The sequence below is a fragment of the Artibeus jamaicensis genome, unplaced genomic scaffold (genome assembly GCF_021234435.1).
Source record: "Artibeus jamaicensis isolate MK-2021 breed Jamaican fruit bat unplaced genomic scaffold, CSHL_Jam_final contig_1803, whole genome shotgun sequence".
Classification (NCBI taxonomy): Eukaryota; Metazoa; Chordata; class Mammalia; order Chiroptera; family Phyllostomidae; genus Artibeus; species Artibeus jamaicensis.
Genome location: NW_026521356.1, coordinates 2,669,889 through 2,692,651, shown reverse-complemented (window position 1 = coordinate 2,692,651; position 22,763 = coordinate 2,669,889). Strand labels below are relative to the sequence as shown.

General features: G+C 41.7%; 1 protein-coding gene across 1 annotated transcript in view; it reads left to right on the top strand.

Moving 5' to 3' along the window:
• Positions 1-22,763, top strand: part of DNAH8 (dynein axonemal heavy chain 8) — a 313,373-nt gene that overhangs the window by 260,784 nt on the left and 29,826 nt on the right. Inside the window, exons 83-85 of the mRNA XM_053671408.1 lie at positions 4,644-4,760; positions 6,575-6,676; positions 10,408-10,568. Coding sequence (XP_053527383.1) covers positions 4,644-4,760; positions 6,575-6,676; positions 10,408-10,568 — 380 coding nt within the window. The remainder of the gene's footprint in view (positions 1-4,643; positions 4,761-6,574; positions 6,677-10,407; positions 10,569-22,763) is intronic.

Sequence of the window (22,763 nt, the reverse complement as noted above, 5' to 3'; positions counted from 1 at the left end):
CAACAATACTAATTGGCAATAACTCAACATTCTAAAGTCTAGCAGTCTCCTCCTGCTTTTGAGCTTCCAGATGAGTTGTTAAGTCCCAATGGTTTGTGATCTATCCTAATAGCATTTTAAGGTGGTAATTTAGAGGATTTTTAAAAAATATATTTTATTGACTATGCCATTACAGTTGTCCCATTTCCCCCCTTCATTCCCCTCCACCCTGCACACCCCCTCTCCCATCATCCCCCCCTTTAGTTTATGTCCATGTGTCACAAGTTCTTTAGATTCTTTATTTCCCATACTATCCTTGCCCTCCCCCCTATTTTCTACCTAGTGTCTATGCTACTTATTCTCTGTATTTTCTCCCCTCTTCTCCTTCTCCCCCCTTCTCCTCTTCCCACTCCCCTGTTGGTAACCCTCCATGTGATCTCCATTTTTATGGTTCTGCTCCTGATCTAGCTGTCCTCTTAGTTTGCTTTCTGTTTTAGGTGTGGTTGTTAATAACTGTGAGTGTGCTGTCATTTTACTGTTCATATTTTTTATCTTTTTTTTCTTAGATAAGTTCCTTTAACATTTCATATAATAAGGCCTTGGTGATGATGAACTCCTTGAACTTGACTTTATCTGAAAAGCACCTTATCTGCTCTTCCATTCTAAATGAAAGCTTTGCTGGATAGAGCAATCTTGGATGGAGGTCCTTGCCTTTCATGACTTGGAATACTTCTTTCTAGCCCCTTCTTGCCTGTAAGGTCTCTTTTGAGAAATCAGCTGACAGTCTGATGGGAACTTGTAGGTGACTGTCCCTTATCTCTTGCTGCTTCTAGGATTCTCTCCTTTATTTTAATCTTGGCTAATGTAATGATGATGTGCCTTGGTGTGTTCCTTCTTGGGTCCAACTTCTTTGGGACTCTCTGAGCTTCCTGGATTTCCCGGAAGTCTGTTTCCTTTGCCAGACTGGGGATGTTCTCCTTTATTATTTGTTCAAATAAGGTTTCTATTTGTTGCTCTTCCTCTTCCCCTTATGGTACCCCTATAATTTGGATGTTGGAATGTTTAAAGATGTCCTGGAGTTTCCTAAGCCTCTCCTCATTTTTTTGAATTCTTGTTTCTTCATTCTGTTCTGGTTGAATGTTTCTTTCTTCCTTCTGGTCCACTCCCTTGATGTAAGTCCCAGTTTCCTTTTCATTACTATTGGTTTCCTGTGCATTTCCCTTTATTTCACTTAGTTTAGCCTTCATTTGTTCCTCTAATTTGTGACTAAAATCAACCAGTTCTGTGAGCATCCTGATCACCAGTGTTTTGAACCGTGCATCTGATAGGTTAGCTATCTCTTGCTCTGGGGCTTTGAGCTGTTCTTCTTGAGCCATAATGTTTTGGTCTGTTCATGCCTGTTATGTATGAGGGGCGGAGCCTTAGGTGTTCACCAGGGCAGGGCGACCCAGTTGCTGGGTTGTGATGCTGTATATGGGGGTGGGGTTAGAGAGGGGTAATGGAGCTTGTTCCACATTCTCACTCAGATTTCAGTCCCCTCTGCTGTTTCCTGCAAGTAAATTGGGCCCTTCTAGTGCTGGTTCCTGGATGTGTGGGCTTGTGCACCCTCTGGGAACCCTGAGGGTCTCTCCAACAAACTCTTTGTGAGCCTGGGAGCCTCTCCTGGCACCTTGACCCCAAAAAGTTTTTCCAATTGGTGCTTTTAGGCTTTAATTCCCGGCACTTTGGCCCTGGTTTGCGTGGTCTATCTCACTGCTCGTTTATTTGCCTGTTTTATCTGAGTGTGAATGTGTGACCGGGGTCAGCCAGTCACCTTGCGCCCTCACTGGGTTCACCAACTGCCTCTTGTGCGCGTGGGTCAGTCTGGCCACTTTTTCCCCACAGTGACCCAGCTCCACCAGCCGCTGACTCCGCCCCTCTTATCAATCTGGCCGAATGGTTCGTTGTTGTCAGACTTCCATACAGTTCAATTTTCTATCTGTTTTGGTTGAGTTTTTGTTACTAAAACTTTGTTGTCTTTAAACTTGGTTGTATGAGAAGGCAGTGTTTCCACCTACACCTCCATCTTGGCCGAAAGTCTAGAGTTTTTTCGTTATTGTCACAGAGAGGTCAGTGACTGCAAACAAGCAGGAAGACAGTGAAATGACATTTGTGAAAGAAAAGATACCCACCATGATTTTTTTCCCCTAAGGTGAGCTAAACAGTCTACGACTTTAGTGAATTGACCTAAAAAATGAATGCTCTAAATGAAAATTGATAATAAGTAATGTAAAGTGAGGCAAATCTCAGCATTTTGCAATGTTCAAAGATCATGTTTTAAGGAGCAACTGAATTATAGTTGCTGAATGCTTATAAATGGAAGTGTCTCCATACAGCCAGTACAAGGTACTTCAATAATTAGAAGGAAAGAATTATTCTTCATTCAGTCTTCTGTCTAATTGAGCATTAAATCTTAAAAATTAAGTTAAGCATAGGTGAAACTATTTTAGATTTGATTTTCTTTTTTAAAAAATGAAAAAACATTTGCATTTCACCAGTCAGTGGTTAGCATTCTTCCTCTTTGAAGACCTCAAGATAGAAGAAATTCCAAGGACTTAGTGTTAGCTGAATGCATGTTATTATCCCATAGACCTTCCCAATGCACCTTTGCTTCTAGAATAACCTGGAGGAGGCTCACTTCAATGTTTCTGGGATCCACTCAAGGAATTAAAAACCTTGTGTCAGCCTTGAAAGTGACCCCTTGCAGAGCGTAAGAGAAAAATTGCCTTTCATTCTACTTATCAATAATATTCATCATTGATAAGCATTGATAACAATATCATCATTGTTACTTGATGATATCACTATCAGTTATTGATATCACTATCAATAATATTGATCATGATAAGTTCATTAGACAGCCATGACCCTTACCCCAAGATACAGGTGCAAAAGTGGAGACAAAAATGAGAGATGTTTTTTACTGTCAGGGCTCAGAATCCGAGTACAGTACTAGATGTATTGTTTCATTCAGCATGAAACAACCAGAAAACTCTCATCGAGGCAACATGAATGCAGAGACCATGAAGCAGAAAGCCATCAAGAGGAGCTGACACCATTGAGAGCCACGCTTCTTGCACCTGGGACTGCATCACATGTCTCTCCTCATGACAAGGCAACACCTCTGCTCCTTCTCACCTTCCCTATATTCAGGGTATAAGATGGTGCTTCACAGCTCCCAAGTTTATTAGTCTCTCCAGTTAAGCACTGACTAGGGTAAATGCTGATAGCAATTCTGAACCCTGAGTCCAAATTCCAGGAAGAAGGAATCGTGTTGGCTTTTTTGGGACTGACTGTCCATCTTTGATGGAATTAACTAAGGGACAGCAGTGAGAGTCACCCCATACCAATGTCTAATGCCTGACAACCTGACCTAAAGAAGTGCAGGTCTAGAAGTTATGGGAGTAGACGTTTTCGAAAGTTACGTGTTTGCCCTCAGTCTGGTCTCCTAGAGCCAGACATCTGGACCCAAATTAATTTTCATGGTTTACTTAACATTTTAAAAGCATATCCTGAAAATCAGAAATTAAAACCTTTATGCTTTCTGAATTTCTTCTCTGACCTGTCCATGAACTTGTCCAAACTAAAATTCATTTAGATTTCTTTGAATGGTGGTATTTTTCAGGATCTGAAGCATGAAGCAGCTACAGAAAGAAGGAATGGATTAGTTTGTGAAAACAGCATGTGTGTATGTGTGTTGGGTTAGGGAAGGCAGAAGAGACAAAGAATACATTTAGAGGTAGAAAAGTATAATTATATCTTCCCATAGATATATGGGGACTCTGCTTTCCACATGGGTCCTCACCTCTGGTGGTAGGGTCAAAGGTCAAAGGCCTAAGAGGTAACCCAAAGAAATCACTGGATCTTCCTTAGAGACTGGCTGTGTGCTGGAGGTGGCAGGGAAAGCTGATGGTGTGGCAAGAGTTGAGCTCATCTGTGTGGTTTGCTAGGTGATCAGGGCCTAGAATGATAAGTTCTTATACGACATACCTTTAAAATGGTCTCCAGAATGTCACAGCAATTGAAACATTTAATCTGAGACCAGTTTGATTATTATGCATAATTTGGTAATTGGAAACAGCCAGTGTTTCATAGGAGAGTATAAATGAAGGCTATGGGAACACTCTAAGACAGATAGATGCATCATGTTTTACAACAGAAATATTTAGTTTTCACAATCTGAAGTGCAAGATTACAAAGTGAAACCAGCAGAAAATCTAAATGCTCTAGAGTGCTTTAAGTTATTCAACTTGAAAAACAAAAATTCAAAACCTTACATTTAACACTTCAAACTTCCAAGAGTCCAATTTAGAATAAATGAATTCATTCAACAGATATTTACTGAGCACCTATTGCATTTTTTTTTTGAGTTGACAATGGAGACCAAGACTTCTCTTTAAACCCAAGAACTGCAATTTGGCAAACATTTGGAGATTTGTTCTTGAGCCATGGAATAATATTTTCAGTGGTTGTTATACCAGAAGATGTATGCTGTTCTTTTACATCAACTTATTTTTATATCAGGCCTTAATTTTACTTACTTTATATTTTGAAAATAACAAAGAAGGAATCAACTGCAGACAGTTTTAAAATCTCACCCAGTATTTTTCTTCGGTGTTTTTAAGGAACGCCGCAAATTTGGCCCCTTAGGATGGAATATTCCCTATGAATTCAACTCTGCTGACTTCACAGCCAGTGTTCAGTTCATTCAGAATCACCTTGATGAATGCGATATTAAAAAAGTGAGTGAATATCTTCTTTTTTCTATTTTTAATCTTTTTTCTATGTTTATTACTGTCCTTAATCAAGGTTCTACAGACTTTTTCAGCCTGATATGCAGTGGGTGTTCTGAGTCCCCCACCTCTCTGAAAAGAGACTGCTCGTTCCAATCAGCTATTTACTGGTCCAGCCATTTCCCCTCACAGCCTGCTGCCTGCAGCAGTGCATTGGGACTCCATCTCACACTGCCTTCCCCCGCCCCCCCCCCCCACTACACCACAGCCTTCCCCATCTCACACCCAAGGGTCCGAGTGCAGTTCTAAAGAGTGCATTCACCTTAAATCAGACTTCTCATTTTTTCTCTTACTCATGCCTCCTTAGAAGTGAAAATGTTATCTCCCAGCCCATGGGGAAGTTCTTTCTCACTTAAAGCCACATCTTAACAGATGGTTAAGCTTATGTAGATAAACAGCAACAATTTCTAAAGTAACAGTCACTAATCATTGTATAGCACTTCACAGTTTTCAGAGTGCTCCTGTAGGCAGGATTTCATTATTATTTTCACAATTCTGTGGGGTAGATACAGAAGGCATTACTGTTATCCCCATTTCACTGATGAGATAATGACAAAAGAGAATAAGGGGCTTCCTCAAGGTCACAGAACTAAGACTGCAAACCTTGTTGGCCTTCCACACATACGTTACAGAGGACTGGAATCTGTTTCTTCTATGAACTTGAGCAAGTTCCCGAGCGTCTCAGAACCTGTTTCCTCATCTGTAAAATGACCATGCCTTCTATGAAGAATAAGTGAGTTAGCCCTTGTAAAGCGCAGTATATTATACACAATGAGGGCTCAGTAAGTACCAATTTCCTACTCTCTTTATTCTCCTAGTAGATCTTGAAGACAATTATTAGCCTGGCTGGTGTAGCTCAATGGACTGAGCACGGGTCTGCAAATGAAAGGGTCACAGTTGGATTCCGAGTCAGGGCACAGGCCTGGGGTGCAGCTGCATCCCCATTAGGAGGCACATGAGAAGCAACCACACATGGATGTTTCTCTCCCTCTCTCTTTCCCTTCCCCTCTCTCTAAAAATAAAGAAAATCTTTTTTTTAAAAAAGAAAATTATAGAGACTTTGTGTCAGTGGTAATGGTAAGCAATGATGAATTTTTATATGGGCAGGCATAAAATCTAGACTCAAACCATTTTCCTTGAAGTTACAAGGGGATAATAAATTGACTATGACATTTTGATGAACAATTATATCACATGTGTTCATATTCTGTGATTATTTATCATTTTGGTATATACAAATGACAGTTCTCTTAAAATAATTTCTCTGAAAGGTAACAAAGCTGAAAAGTAAAGTTTTAACCAGTAGAAAGTAAAATCAAGCATCCTTACTTCTCCTACCTCAAATTTATTGAATTGATTTTAAAATAAAAAACTATTACTAACAAAGCATATTAGAACATTGATTACTTGATTTTTTTCTTTTCTTCACTAAAAACAACTTTTTGTTCTCTAACAGCTTGGCATTCCTGTAATGAACATTATAGGTGATTACATACATGGAGTAAAAATAGTTTTTTCCCCCTACTTTAAATAATCAGTGAGCAACATATTCACGGATATTTAGCACGGATTTTTCTTCTGTGAACAAACTGTAGCAGTTCCAGCCATGTAGTAGCAAAGGAGTTAATATAATGTAATGAGATTTTTAAATGCAGCCTACATAGTGCTCATTTTTCCAGACCTTTCCTCTAAGAAAGACCTGAAATGTTTAGAATTATTTGTTTGGATTGACAGTGATTAACTCTTTTTTATCTTCGATACAGGGTGTGTCGTGGAGTACAGTTCGGTACATGATTGGAGAAGTACAGTATGGAGGCAGAGTGACAGATGACTTTGATAAACGTCTACTTAACTGCTTTGCCAGAGTAAGTCAGTTTGGAGGGGAAAGCATGGGGATACATTTTAATGCATTTTCCTTTTAAATAAAAATATTTTTTGTAATAGATAAGCCAGACTTAAGGGGACAAAAAGTATTGAGCTGAACTGTTGCAAAGAATCAGCCAACAAAACAGAATTCAAACCCAAACCAAGCCAAACCAACCAGCAGTGTGCTTGTGGCCGCTGAGCCCCCTTCACAGAGGTGCTGCTCCTGCCCAGGGCCTCGCCCCACCCCTCCTCCCTGAAACAGTGGGCGTCATTTCTCCACCTCTTCCTCTGAAGTCACACGGGTTTCAAGCCCCCCAAAAAGTGATTGGAAAATGAACCATAATTTGAGTTTGCTCACCTTTTCATTAGGACAGACAATAGGGAATTAATGAGGTATTTGTTTTTCCTCTGTACTTGATAAAATCTACATAGATCACACTGGTAAACATTTTCTAGAGAACATTATTTCTTAGCAATTATGGATGAATAGTATAAATAACCTATCAGACCAAAACTCTTCTTAAAATTTTTACATGTGAAAGAAGCAATATACATTATCTAAGTGGGAGAAAATTGGATATGTGAGTACTTTATGGTAACTTGAATTCTTTGCATTAGAATGTGTATTGTTAATTCTCCGTTTCAATGATTTTCCCCCTAAACAAAATTAAAACCTCAACAAAATTGGAAGCACAAACATTGGGGGTATTTTGGTAAACTGGGGGTTGACCAGAAAAGGGATTTTTTCCTTCAACCTTTTTACAAGTTTCCTTGAAGCTGTATATGGAGAAAGGTGGGTGATGGTGTGAAGGCAAGAGCTGGCTGCCAGGGGCTGCACTGGGACAGACTTCTTGGGAAACAGCTGGGCAAACTTCACTGAAGTTAAATATTCTGGGCAAGGTGCATTCCAGAGCATTGCTAGAAGAGTCCACGAATGGATATGTGCAAATGTTCATGGTGGTTTTGTGTGTAGGAAGTTGAAGGCAACTGAGGAGTCTGTCACGGGGGAACACAGAAGTTAAGTTAAATGTTGTGGATGCCTGTTGTGGGTTAAGTGTGGCACGTGGAAGAAATGATCCACATGACATCATGCACAGATCTTAAACAGCTGCTGCTGAGTGCAGAGCTTAATGAAATCAAATAGATCTATAAAGTAATATGTGTATATTTCACAAAGGTAAATGCATATTCCAGGACATATATCAAGTACATTTAATCCTCACCTGAGGATATGTTTTTATTGACTTTTTTTAAGAGATAGGAAGGGAGAGAGAGAAACCGATGTGAGAAACATTGATCGGTTGCCTCCCATGTACACCCTGATAAGGGATTGAATCCATAATCTAGGCCTGTGCCCTGACCCTGGATCAGGATCGAACCTGCAACACTTTGCTGTACAGGATAACGTCCCAACCAACCGAGCCACTTGGCCAAGGGCCAAGTACGCTTAAACAGAAGTCCTCAGAGGGAAGGAGACCAGAGTGGATATCAAGGCTGAATGGGAGGAAAAAAAACTAAGATAAAAGTGGCCTACACTCATGAGAACAATAAAATAAAGGGATATGATAAGCTCACTTGTGTATGTGAAGTTCAAAAAGGAAAAAAAAAGATATCTCAGTCTTACCTTTCAACTAGGGGACCTGACCTCTTTGTTGCCCCATCACCCTGACCGTGTTATCTAGCGTTGCCTGGGTAACAATCAATTTAATTGCATATCATTGCCTTCAAACTGGGTCCTCTAGTCCTGTGTCTTTTGATGTGGGTCTAAACTTTGAACCCCGGTTTATTTTCTCTATTCTCAGCATCTTATGGCATGTCTACACCCAACAACTGCAGAACCTTATTTCTTGTCTTTGGAGTATGACTGCTTATCTTTGTCAAATAGCTTCCAGAATCTCTCAAAGTAATTCCATGTAGACTTCACATTCTGTATTTTGACTGTACCACCAAACTGTCCTCCAAATTGGGCGAAACTCAGCTATTTGTACGTTTATGAATGCAGCTATTGGTGTTTGTATAAATAAAATAATGGAAAACAGGAAAAACCTTCAATTTGCTTTTACAGATATGTCATCTGACAACACAGAACTCACTGTGGTCTTTTGCTGTCTCTGTGGCCAGTCACTCCCTGGGGTCTCCCTCCCTCGTCCTCCACATCACCAGAAGTGTAGTCTTTCTGATGAATGACATGATCACAGCACTGTTCTTTTTAATAATTTTCATCTGCTCCCCATTCTTAAATGTACACCAGTTATCACCCTGACACCCACAGTCGTCCATAAAATGGCCTCACCTCACTTTCCTGTCCTCTCTTACCACCACATTACATTCACCTGAGACTTCATCATCTCTAACCTGCCTCACATTTTGCATTATTTATTCTATACCTTTGCCTGTGTGGTCTCCACTATCAAAATGCCAAAGAGATTTAGTGCCAAAATCACCTCCTAGGTAGGGCCTTACTTGACCTCCGTATGGCTATTCTCTCTTCCTGCTTCCAGCCTCCTTAGTACTCCTCTTATTTTGTTTCCTCTGGTCCTCACCTTAGTGCACTTTGTATTGTGGCTATTATGTAATTGGCTTAGCCCTCTGCTAGGTCACAAGCTCCTCAAAGGAAAGGACTGTGTGTGTCTCATCTTTGCATTCTGTTCTCATTCTGAGCTCGTTACCTTGTGCAAAGAACTTGAATAGGATAGAAGTGTGGCAAATAAAGCAAAAAAGAGATCGGGTGTTTCATACTCAGAGTAATCACTGAACCTAAAAAGACCTGGAAGAAGAGATGGAGGGAAGATATTAGAAAAGGTGTGGTTAACTAAAGTCAGGCACAGTCCCCACCTCTTTCTGTGTCAAGTCCTCCAAGTGATTCAGACACCCTGCCTGCACTTCTGCCCCTCCTAACTTCCCATTATTGCCCTTCCGACTGGGAAAATTGCTCTGTTAGATACTAAACTCATTGCCTCAAATCCGGCTCATAGGCATTCAGCATTATTATTTTTTCCTTTTCAGAATAAGGCTATTCACACCAAGTATATATTTGTTCTCTTGCTGTTACATTACGGATAATCAGTTCATATGGAATGAGAAAACAATGTCCTTAAGGCGAACAATAAGGTGGTTGGATACATTTGCTTCTTGTGGCCAAGGACGGAACTTAATTAACAGAGGGAGCGCTCTGGCTCAGGGTGGGAGGGGAGAGGTTTGGGAGAAGCTTCCCTGGCTTTGTGCAGTGCTCAGCACTGCTGCGAGCCACGGTGAGCACAGACCGAACCCCCTGGCATGAGCCCCGCTTGGGGGAGAAGGGCAGCACTGCAAATGCCAGATAGTCGTGTGTGTGTGTGTGTGTGTGTGTGTGTGTGTGTGTGTGTGTGTGTGTGTGTGTGGTTGTTGGCTCATCCACTCTGTAGTACTGCGACTCCTCTTCAAAAGTGGGATTGAGGGTCGTCCAGTCACTAGAGCAGCAAGCAGACTTGCCAGGCCGGCTCCCTCCTCTCCACTGTTAGCGAGTATCTTCTTTGCTGTTAAACAGAGGCTGGGGCTTCATTGTTTTTGTCTTGTGGCCTCTCTTCTTCATCAGTGTGCTCATTATTCTTTCAGTGGTTGTGTTTGGGTGCTTTCAACCTCAGCGTTAAAAACTATTAACATGGAAATAAGGCAACCCTTCCTCTTTTACAATAGCAGTTTCCATTTAGATGTTTATCGATTTTATTTTTTCTATTTCTCTCCTGTATAGGTCTGGTTCAGTGAGAAGATGTTTGAACCATCCTTCTGTTTTTATACTGGATATAAAATTCCTTTGTGCAAAACCTTGGACCAGTATTTTGAATACATCCAGTCACTGCCCTCCCTAGATAACCCCGAAGTCTTTGGGCTTCACCCAAATGCTGATATCACGTAAGTCCCTAGCATCTTTTAAATTTGAAGGAGCCATTTGTAACTCAGCTTGGCAAAGACTGTGCATTTCATTTTCTCTCTTAATCTCTCTCCTTTCCCTATTTTTTATTTTATTGTGAAAAATAGTGTCACTTTCTATCCCCCAGTTATAACTTTGTCATGCCTTGGCTGCTCTCCCCTCACTAAATCCTGATGCTCTGGAGTTTATGACAACGTTAAAGCTCTAATTTATGCATTGATTACTTCTCTGTGGTGTCATAAAACCAGTTGGTGTTATTGGTACTGATGCTCTCCACTGATAGGACTGTAGTCTCCCAGTCTCCCAGTCTTACCTCAAAAAAAATCTATTAAAAATAAACAGAATCTAATAGGGCCAGGAGGGTAGGGAGAGGAGGGTGCAGATGGTGTTTCTGCTTGATCTTCTCTCGTTCATGGTCCTGCTCACTCACGTGCTCACTGGCACTCTTCTGTCACTAACCATCTACCGTGGGCACAATGCAGTGCTGGGTGTCGCAGCTCTACCTGAGGTCTCTGCTCCAGTCACTGAGGAAAGAGGCAATGAGTGAAGCAATAGGAAATGCATCCAGGTCCCAAGCCCCTATTAGGACACTTCCTTTGCATGGGGTCTCATCCCTCATCTCTCTAGAAGTCCACACCTGAAAACAGGACCACTCGGCTCCACAGAGAGGACTCCAGGAAGTCCCAGCTCAGATTCCCCTCTGGATGGGCATAAGTTTATGTCTAGGAGAGTGGTTTCAGGACACAGAAAGAAACCAAGATTCACTGGGTAGATGCTGAGCTATCCTGGCTGAGATGGAATGCAGCGCGTCTCTCCCAGTCACTCACCTGCAGCTGCAGCGGACGTCCCCACCCGGTTCTCTGCCCTTGTCAGGCAGCCCTGGAGTCCACAGGTGCTTCCACCCCTGAACATGTACCTCACCCTTCCACCAGGCTTGGCCTCCTGGCCGCTTGTCACCCATGTTGATGCAAACTCCCCCCTTTTCTCTAATCTCTCTCCTGTTCTTTGCATTCTCAAAAATATGGGCATGACTCTGAAGGCCCATGTGGCTAACACTCCCTTCAGACCCCATGAGAAAACTTGATGGTTCTTTAGTGGTGACTCTAGCTGTTATTTTAAGAATAAAAGCTGTCATAAAGTTAGCTGGAAATAGGCAAAAAGTGAAGAAATAAAATGAATTCCTCAGGGACCCATTTGTGAATTGATTTAAACATTATCTGAAAGAGAAAACAGAGAAATCATTTTGCTTTAGCTGAGACCTTAAAAATGTGACTCAGACTACATCACTCCTCTGCCCAGAACCCTCTGCAGGCTCCTGTCTTACTCCAAGTCAAGGTCAAAGACCAACGGTGACCTGCAAGTGACCTACGAGGCCCAGTAATGCCCTCCGCCCCCATGCCTCAGCCGGGTCTCATTCTGCCCCCTCCCTCACTGGTTGCCTCCGACTCCAGCTCCTGCTGGAGCTGCTTCCTGTCATCAGAGAGCCAGAGGCTCTCCCCACAGGATGTTGGACTTCCTGGCAAGTCCTTATCCCCAGATAACACTGTGGCTCATCTTTCACCTCTCTCCGTCTTTGCTTAAATGTCAAAGAAGACTTCCCTGGCTGCAAACCAACCCCTGTCTCAGACTCTATCCTCCTTGTCTGCTTTTTTCTATAGATTTTATCATCGACTGACATACTCTGTACTAACTTACTTGTTTGCTGTTTTGTCTGGCTGCCATCATTTAACAGAAGTTCCATTATGTCAAAACTTTGGTCTGTTTTTACTACTGTTCCCCCAGTGCTAACCAAGGCCCGATGCTGAGCAAATATTTGTTGAATGTGACAGCAATACTAAATTCTTCCAGGCTGTGGAGGATCTAATGGATGGGGATAATCTATAGAAAGATCTCATGAGTTCATGTGAGTGGGCAGGAAAATGACCGATAAAGTTTTAATGCACTTGTAAATTAGCAGTTGAGGCGGTTCACATAGGAAGGCTCTGAACATGGATTCCATCCGTGGCAGGAGCCTGAGGAGCCATGAGAGCTGGTTCCTAGAAATCCGATCCTGTCGTGTGCTGTGGGACCCTGCCAAAGAGCACATAAAATAAGTTGACACCGTCTCACCCTGACTTAGCGAGGATGGCGTGCCTATGCCTGGATTACTGTAGGCAGTTCTGGTCACCAGCTCACACGAAAGATAAACCAGAGCTCAAAAGAGTTCAAAGCAGGGCAACTAACATGTATTTCAAATGTGAAACAGTAGAGAGACAAAGTGCTTTTCCCTTGAGTTTTATTTTGAGCTATTACAAACTCTCAGAAAAACCTGCACTTACGCAGTAAACACTCATATACCCTTTACTGAGATTCACTGATTATTAACATTTTGTTCCATTTGCCTTTTCTCTTTCTATATTTAAACCTCCGTTTAAATATCTGCAACCATGTCCATATATAACCACATTTATTTCTGTGTGTGTGTGTGTGTGTGTGTGTGTGTGTGTGTGTGCGCGCACGCATGCGCACTTGGAACCCCTCCCAGTGGGCAGAGCCAGGAAATATGTACTTTTTTAAATGCCATAAGCTAATACTAATAACTCCAATTCCAATTATAAACCTCGGAGCTGTTCCTTGTCTTCCCTCGTTCTGTGTTGTTATCCCCTTTCTCCCATGGTGAGAACTCTGGTTCCCAGCAACTTCAATATGCAGCATCCAGCACAAATAATGCCCCCTTTTTATTACAAAATCGTACGCATGTAATCCTGTAACATAGCAATATCACACTTAGGCACACCATACGACATTTTAGATGAAGTGTTCAAATTAAAACTATAAATTATTGCTCCCATATTATTACTCTACCAACCACCTCCAGCAGGCCTTACTTCTGCCGGACTCTGTATTTACTCACTTGTTCTGAATAACCCTACCAATACCTCTACCACAAACAGATGTCCTGAGTACAGATCCAGCTTTCTTTGCTGTTCTTTTTACCCTTGGAATAAATCCTACTGAGGGTGCACAGAGTATTATTTCCAAATGTCACTCACATTTTTTTCTGTTTGGTTATACTGTCAATTGATACATAGGTACATTTATGTTTTTTTCAACTTTTTAAAAAAGCCCTCACCTGAGGATATGTTTTTATAGCTTTTAGAGAGTGAGGAAGGGGAGAGAGAGAGAGTCAGAGAGATATCAATGTGAGAAACATTCATCAGTAGCCTCCTGTATGCTCCCTGACTAGGGATTGAACCTGTGATCTAGGCATGTGCCTGACCAGGGATTGAACCCACAACCTTTTGGTGTACAGGTAACACTCCAACCAACTGAGCAGCCTGGCCAGGGATCATTTGTTTTTATTTGTATTACATTTTAGGTTTTTTCCCATCTTTGTTGATTGTTTTAATTATGTGAAACATGGACATGGCTAAAAGTCCCAACTAGATACTGAGGTGTTCTTAGAGCAGTCTCACTTCCGACCCACTTCCCCCTTTCTTTACGGCCAATCAGATCCATCAGTTTCTTGTTTATCTTCCTCATGTTTCTTTTTGCTCAGACATACATACACACACGCGTGCATATATATTCTCACTACCCTTTCTCTCTTAAGCAAATTTTCTATACTATCTCTCTCTCCATGTATATGTATATGTATATGTATGTGTATGTGTATATGTGTATATATATACTTTTTTGCCTTGCCATTTTATATTTTGCCATTTCACTTAACAGTGTATGTTATAACCACTCCATATCAGTTCATAGATGCCTTCCTCATTATTTTATAGGTGCATGCCCTCCCTTATTCATATGCACCATGGTTCATTCATGCGGGCCCCCGTGGATGGGCGTTGAGGGTTGTTTCCAGGACTTTACTATTCCAAATAATTTCCCCATTAATGATCTCATGCTCATGGTGTCTCATACTGCTGGAGATGTGTCTTCAGGGCACACTGCTATGGATGTGATTGCTGGATCGAGGGCTAGTGCGTGCTGCCAGATTCCCTTGCCCTGAGCCGTGCTCTCACTCTCACCAGCAGCGCAAAAGTGCCTCTTTCTTCACAGTGTTTTCAACAGAGCATTGGCAGAGTTTTACATTTTCACCCATGTAACAAGTGAGAAATGTGACCTCAGCATAGTTTTAATGTACTTTCTCTTAGTTTGAGTGAAATTGAGCACATGTCCAGGGAGTTAGTGGCTATTTGGGCTAATCGACCTTCTTGGAGACCCTGTCTGTGACGTTGCAGGCTGTAACTAGGGATGCTGATGTGAGGCACGGGTAGGGTGAAGCTGCAGGACAGTGTCTGGGAACCTTCCACAGTTTTCATTCATTTGCTGCTGCTACCTACAGGGTAGAGAGGGCATGGCAAACCTTCTTTGTCTTTTGGCAAGTTTCTCTTCAGAACTCTGTCCACAGGAGATCTGACAGTCCATTGCTGGCAGGCATGCTGTCTATATAGGGCATGGCTGTCTTTCTCAAATGGGTCTGTCAGATCTGGCAAGCCCCACCACACTGAGTGAGGTCCAGTAAAAAGCTCCATTTGATCTCTGCCTCAAATGGAGGGCTACTTCTGCTAGAGACAATTAGCTGGCCTGTGAGACCCGTGGCCCTCTCTTCTGACTTCTCTTTGTTCTTAACTTCCCACTCTGTCTGTTGAAGGGTCTTTCCCACCCACCCCTGCTCAGGCAGTGGGCTCTGTTCTATACCTCTCCATTGGTTATATTCTCCATCTCTGAGTAAGCTCTGTCCTAGGTTTGATCCTTCTATCCTCTGGGCTCCGAAATATCTGGCAACTAGAATCCGGGCCTCACTCTGGTGTTTGAACCTTCTGGGAGGGCTATACTCCAACCCCTACTGTTCCTTCACCAGCCACCAGGTGGCAGTAAGGAGCAGCAGGCGCAGCTTCCTAGCTAAAATCCATCCCTGGTCTCCTTCTCTCAAGTACTTCCTTCTCACTCCAGCAAGATATCGCTCTCCACGTTCTGTGTGAACTAAAGCAAGTAACCAAAGGTTCCCCTGTCGTTTCTGGTCTGGTAGCTGAGTTGCTGGAGGAGTTGGGTACAACTCCCGCTTGGGGAGTGTTGAATTAGGAAAGAGTCCTGGTGGGGCTCTTAGAGTCCTGCTTGGGGCGTGTTGAATTAGGAAAGACAGTGGGATGCATCTGAGTGGGGAGAGAAATGGGGCCTGGTGCCCAGGTGAGAGGTTTGAGTGCATTTGTGCAAAGATAGCAGTTGAAGACACATGAGGTGTAGACTCTCTGAGGTACACCAGCTAAATCCATATATGACTACCGCTGCTACACAGATCCTCATTAATTTATCTGATTGTCCAGGTCATTCAAAAGTGCTCTGGCTTCCACATAGACTCCAGGGCTGTAACTGGGTATGGTGGAGAATCTGTGTCCATGCTTATCAGAATCTGCACTGTGGCTTTAGCATCCACAAATGAGAAAGGAGAGGGAGACTTGGGAAAGGGGACCACAAGTCCCCCTCCCTGCGATCCTTGCTTAAGAATGCAGAATCCCTGAAGTAGAGGAGGGAAACCAAGCTGAATAAATGCTTTAAAATAAGTTCAATCTCTCCCAAGAGCCTAGGTACCTTGGTGACAGGAACCATAGAAGTACATAGTTTAATCACCGTGCAAAGTTAATAGTTTTATTATCTAGATTTATAAGGAACCAAGGACATTGCAGATTGAACTATCTCAATGTCAAAAACAGTTATTTTCACTTGTTTTCTCATTAATGGTTATACATATTTTCTACCTTCTGGAATTACCAAATGTCTTATTACAACTTTTATATTCATCTCTATGAAGTCTGAATTTAATTGTACTTCTTTTCATGTGAGCTGACACTGCTGAGTTTCAGATTTTAAAAAATTATGCTCATTACACATGATGGTTCATGTGCAAAGATTTATGTAAATCTAGGCTGATTTGGATATGATAGTGCATTAGTATCTCATTAGATAGTTAATTATTTTAGAGACAGTTGTGTTTTTCAGTTATTTCACATTTATATCATCTGTGACTACCCAACAGAGATGACCTAGGTGACTCCCCCACACCACCGTCTTGTAAGACCAATATGAGCTTTTTCCTGTGTTTACTTCAAGGGGAAATTTCTTCTAGAAGTAACTCAGCACCAAAGCAAATAGAGAATTATCATTCTCTTTCTTCATCTCAGAGCATTTATTTATAGGGACAGGTTTCCTGAAAGCCCTTGGATTTTTTTAGGCACATAGAGGTATCTGCAGTTCTCCATTATAGGTAGTTAAGTAGGTTTCTCTGCCCTTTCTGTCTTTGCAAAGTTAAAATCACATCATGGAAAAAGAAATGAAATGGAAGTTGTACACCTGTGGCATTCAGTGCCTCATGTGTGCTGGTCGGGAGATGATGGGGAGAGCTTGTCCAGCTCTTATGCAAAATGGGTCAATTTTCCAGGAATTCTTCCCCATAGCTGTGTCTTAAGGACTGTTTTTAAATACCTAACAAATTTAATTAAGTGGCCTACACGAAAGTGCTTTCTTTAGTGAGATCTAGCAGCAGCAGCATCTCCACTGGCCCCTCCTTGGAATGCTGGTGAATGTGGCCGGGCTGGTCCAGAGCGGATGGCTGTGTCTGCAGTCGTGTGTGCTGCTGGCTCCCAGCCACTGGTGCAGAGCGTTTGCAGAGAGGATTCAAGCTGGAAGTGAGTGAGAGAGTGCCTGAGAATCCTCGGCATGGGGTTGTTCCCCATTTTTATACCTAGGTAGAACAGATAGGAAGAATAAATTATAATTTTCTTGGTATGAATGGAAATTTACTGTGGTTTTCTCCTCTTTGACCTTGAAAAATCTGATATATATTGATATATATATATATATATGCTGAGAAATAAACAAATAGTAATGATAATGTACTGTTACCTCAAGAAGAAACAAATAATTAGATTTTCATACCCTTTAAAATATCAGATAATTGCTCTACTTTTATTTGAGATTTAATGAAATTCAAGCCAGTTGGCCTCAATTCCACAAACAAATATTTAGTGAGAAGTCACTCCCTAACCAACTTAGGCATTGGTAAGACTCAGTCCTTGCCCTCAGAGCTCATCGACTGTGAGGGAAGAATAAATGGATGACAAATAGTTATATAACGCAATATGGTAACACAAAATCAGGACACACACACACATTGCTATAAGAACAAAGGCAAGGAGCAACAAATTTCAGTTTTAGGGATCAAAGTAAGCTAGCGAGTGAGAGAAGCCACATCTGAGCTGTGCCTTAACGGAAGCACAGGAGTTCCCAGGCTGGAGAGGCATGGGGAGGAGGTGACTGCAGCACCAGGGCAAGAAGGACAATGCAAGGCAAGAGGAAGATGATGATGGTGTGTACACATATCAGATCATCAAGTTGTTCACCTTAAATACATACAATTAAAAATAAGATACTTTAGCACAGTGCAAACAACATACACAAGAGCACATATGGGAAAGAACTTTCTAAGGAGGGGCACAAAGATGTAAAATTGTGTGGTACGTTTGGGAAACCAAGTTCAATGTGCCTAGAGCCTGGTGAGGGAAGGGCTTGAAGAAAAAAGTTACCTAACAATGATGCTGATACAAATGCAGAGGCTGGCTTTGGAAGATTTGAGGTGTCATGTGAAAGAATTTGTGACAGTTCTAAAGACGGTAAGGATGAGAATGCTGGAAATTTCTAGATGGTTGCTAGACATGATTTGGAAATAGGACTGGGAAACCAACAAGAGCTGGGGAGTGACATCAAGGAGGGGGCCACCTCTGAAGTTTGTAGGTTGGGCAGCTGAGTGAAGACATTGATATTGTTAAAGGACATGGGACAGGGATAGTTCAGGAGAGGGGAAAGGGAAAATGAAAACAAATGAAGTTTAGGTGTGATTTGATTTAAGCAACAGTGCCTGGGAGCCAATGGAAAGTTGGGTACACAGAGTTCACAGTGAAGTCAGAGACTCAACAGTACCCAGACTTGCCTAGTATTTCATGGCTCCCACTAAGACATCAGCGATGGTGACACCCCTGTCTGCTCTAACATAGCACTTCATCCATGTAGTCTGCCTTCACTGTGTACTAGAATGAGATCATGAAGCAATATGAGTCACATTCACATTTAAATTTCTGAATAAATTTGTTATATAACAACATATGGATCCTTGACCGTTGATAACTTCATTTTGTCACATCAGCTAGTTTCATGAGACACCAGCTATTATATGTACAAGGTTGGGCAAAAGTAGGTTCACAGTTGTTCATATGGAAAATAATATGATAATTAGACTTCCAGCCAAGATGGAGGCGTAGGTAGAAACACTGTGCCTCCTCACACAACCAAGTTTAAAGACAACAAAGTTTTAGTAACAAAATGCAAACAAAACACAGAAAATTGAACTGTACAGAAGTCTGACAACAACGAACCATTCATCCAGACCAGTGAGAGGGGCGGAGTCAGTGGCTGATAGAGAGGGATCCTGACAAGAAAAGTGGTGGCTGCTGGACTGTCCCAGATGCGCAGGTGGCTTGGCACATCCCAGGTCTGAGGTGGCAACGGGTGGACCCAGTGAGGGTGCAAGGCGGCTGGCTGATCGCTGTCACACATTTGTGTGCACATAAACCAGGCAAAGGAGTGAGCAGTGAGACAGACCACACAGGCTAGGGCCCCAGTGTTGGGAATTAAAGCCTAAAAGCACCAACTGGAAAAACTTTCGGGGTCAAGGTGCTGAGAGAGGCTCCCAGGCTCACAGAGAGTTTGTTGGAGAGACCCAAAGGGTCCTGGAGAGTACACAAGCCCACACACCCAGGAGCCGGCACCAGGGGAGACCTGGTGTGCTTTCGGGAAGCAGCAGAGAGGACCGAAATCTAAGAGATAGCAGAACAAAGGCCATTGCCCCTCTCTGACCCTGCACCCACATACAGTTTCACAACCCAGCAACTGGGTAGCCCTGCTCTGGTGAACACCTAAGGCTCCACCCCTCATACCTAACAGGCATGAACAGACCAAAACATTATGGCTCACGCAGAAAAAGAGCTTAAAGCTCAAGAACCAATACTTCTAAGCAACCAAGAGATAGCCAACCTATCAGATGCATAGTTCAAAACACTGGTGATCAGGATGCTCACAGAACTGGTTGATTTTAGTGACAAATTAGAGGAACAAATGAAGGCTAAACTAGTTGAAATGAAGGGAAGTGCACAGGAAACCAATAGTGATGGAAAGGAAACTGGGACTCACATCAAGGGAGTGGACCAGAAGGAAGAAAGAAACATTCAACCAGAACAGAATGAAGAAACAAGAATTCAAAAAAATGAGGAGAGGCTTAGGAACCTCCAGGACATCTTTAAACATTCCAACATCCAAATTATAGGGGTACCAGAAGGGGAAGAGGAAGAGCAACAAATAGAAACCTTATTTGAACAAATAATAAAGGAGAACATCCCCAGTCTGGCAAAGGAAATAGACTTCCAGGAAATCCAGGAAGCTCAGAGAGTCCCAAAGAAGTTGGACCCAAGAAGGAACACACCAAGGCACATCATCATTACATTAGCCAAGATTAAAATGAAGGAGAGAATCCTAGAAGCAGCAAGAGATAAGGGACAGTCACCTACAAAAGAGTTCCCATCAGACTGTCAGCTGATTTCTCAAAAGAGACATTATAGGCAAGAAGGGGCTAGAAAGAAGTATTCCAAGCCATGAAATGCAAGGACCTACATCCAAGATGGCTCTATCCAGCAAAGCTTTCATTTAGAATGGAAGGGCAGATAAAGTGCTTCTCAGATAAGATCAAATTCAAGGAGTTCATCATCACCAAGTCCTTATTATATGAAATGTTAAAGGGACTTACCTAAGAAAAAGAAGAGAAAAAAGATGAACAGTGAAAGGACAGCAAACTCACAGTTATTAAGAACCACACCTAAAACAAAAGCAAACTAAGAGGACAGCTAGATCATGACCAGAACCATAGAAATGAGGATCACATGGAGGGTTAGCAACAGGGGAGTGGGAGGAGGAGAAGCGGGGAGAAGGTACAGAGAATAAGTAGCATAGACAGTAGATAGAAAATAGGGGGGAGGGCAAGAATAGTAGGGAAAATATAGAATCTAAAGAACTCGTGACACATGGACATAAACTAAAGGGGGGAATGGTGGCGGAGGGGTGTGCAGGGTGGAGGGGAATGAAGGGGGGGAATGGGACAACTGTAATGACATAATCAATAAAAAGAAAAAAAGGAAAGAAAATAGTACGATAATTAAAAAAATAATAACACAAGAATAAACTTTGTTTCATGGACTCACAACTATATTTTTGCCCCACACTGTACTGTTAACAAAGGGGGCAAATGTGGGTCAGGATATTGTTATTAGTATTTTTCTTTTAGTTACATGATTTTTAAAAACTAGGATAGCACCATACTTCAAAAATCAGTAATGATAAAAAAAATCAGAAATAGATTACAAGTGCCCTTTGTGCCATTTTACTAGAATGTTTTATTCTCTCTTCATATGTTCCATTGTGTACATGTTTGATAGATTTATCTTTCAACTTTTTATTTTTTTGTTTAAGACAGTTTACTAGAGCTTTAAAAACATTAACAGTTCCATTAGATGTAGGAAACACCACAATATACCTGAACATACAGAGAGACACAGAGATCTTTCAACCATGAAACCAGTATTATAAAGGAAAACTCTCTAGTGTAGAAAAGATCCACTGAAATAAATAAGGCAAATTGATCTGCCTAGATGGCTCAGATTTAAATATATATATGTGTGGATAAAGCACTTAAGATGTGTATTTTTCCTTCGTAAGGGAATCTTGGAGCTATAGAAGCAGTTTGTATGTTCAAAAACACCCTAATGTCCCATTTTTTCTTTAGCCTTAGGAAGTGGGGATGATAAACATAGGTGGGTTTCAATTGCTTCTAGAGCTGGATTTGTGGCTTCACAAAGAGGTGTAAGGTATGGACAACTGCTCTCAAAATTTGGGTCAAGCACTTACGGGGTAGCTTAGTTGATTAGAGTGTTGTCCCAATATGGCAAGGTTATAGGTTCGATTCCCAGTCACAGCACGTACAAGAAGAAACCAATCCCTTTCTCTTTCTCTCTTTTTCTCCCCCACTCTCTCTCAAATCAATCAATAAAAATAAAAATAAATAATTTTGGTTGAAACATAAAGAACCTTATTGGCAACCTACCTGTCTAATTACATAATCTTTAATTTGCCTTTTTCCACTCTGTGCACCTAGTTTTACTTTAGCTTAAGGAGAAGACTAAAAAACACCCCTATCAGGTTGTAATGTTAGTTGCTAATTGGGCCAAATTTCTTTTTTAAAAAAATGTATTTTATTGATTCTGCTATTACAGTTATCCCATTTTTTCTCCCCTTTTTTCCCCTCCTCCCTGCACCCCTGCTCCCACCAGCATTCCCCACCCCCTTAGTTCATGTTCATGGGTCATATATATAAGTTCTTTGGCTTCTCCATTTCCTATACTATTCTTAACTTCCCCCTGACTATTTTCTACCTACCGTTTATGCTTCTTATTCCCTGTACCTTTTTCTCCATTCTACCCCTACCCCCCCTTGCTGATAACCCTCCATGTGGTCTCCATTTCTGTGGTTCTGTTCCTGTTCTAGTTGTTTGCTTAATTTGTTTTTGTTTTTTAGGTTCAGTTGTTGATAGTTGTGAGTTTGTTGTCATTTTACTATTCATATTTTTGATCACCATCTTTTTCTTAGTTCAATCCCTTTAACATTTTATATAATAAGGGCTTAGTGATAATGAACTCACCTCATCTGGGAAGCACTTTATCTGCCCTTCCATTCTAAATGATAGTTTTGCTGGATAGAGGAACCTTGGATATAGGTGCTTGGTTTTCATGACTTTGAGTACTTCTTTCCAGCCCCTTCTTACCTACAATGCTTCCTTAGAGAAATAAGCTGATAATCTTATGGGAACTCCTTTGTAGGTAATTGTCTCCTTTTCTTTTGTTGCTTTTAAGATTCTCTCCTTATCTTTAATCTTGGGTGATGTAATTATGATGTGCCTTTGGTGGGTGCTTCCTTGGGTCCAACTTCTTTGGGACTCTGAGCTTCCTGGACTTCCTGGAAGTCTATTTCCTTTGCCAGATTGGGGAAGTTCTGCATTCTTTCTTCAAATAGGTTTTCAATTTCTTGCTCTT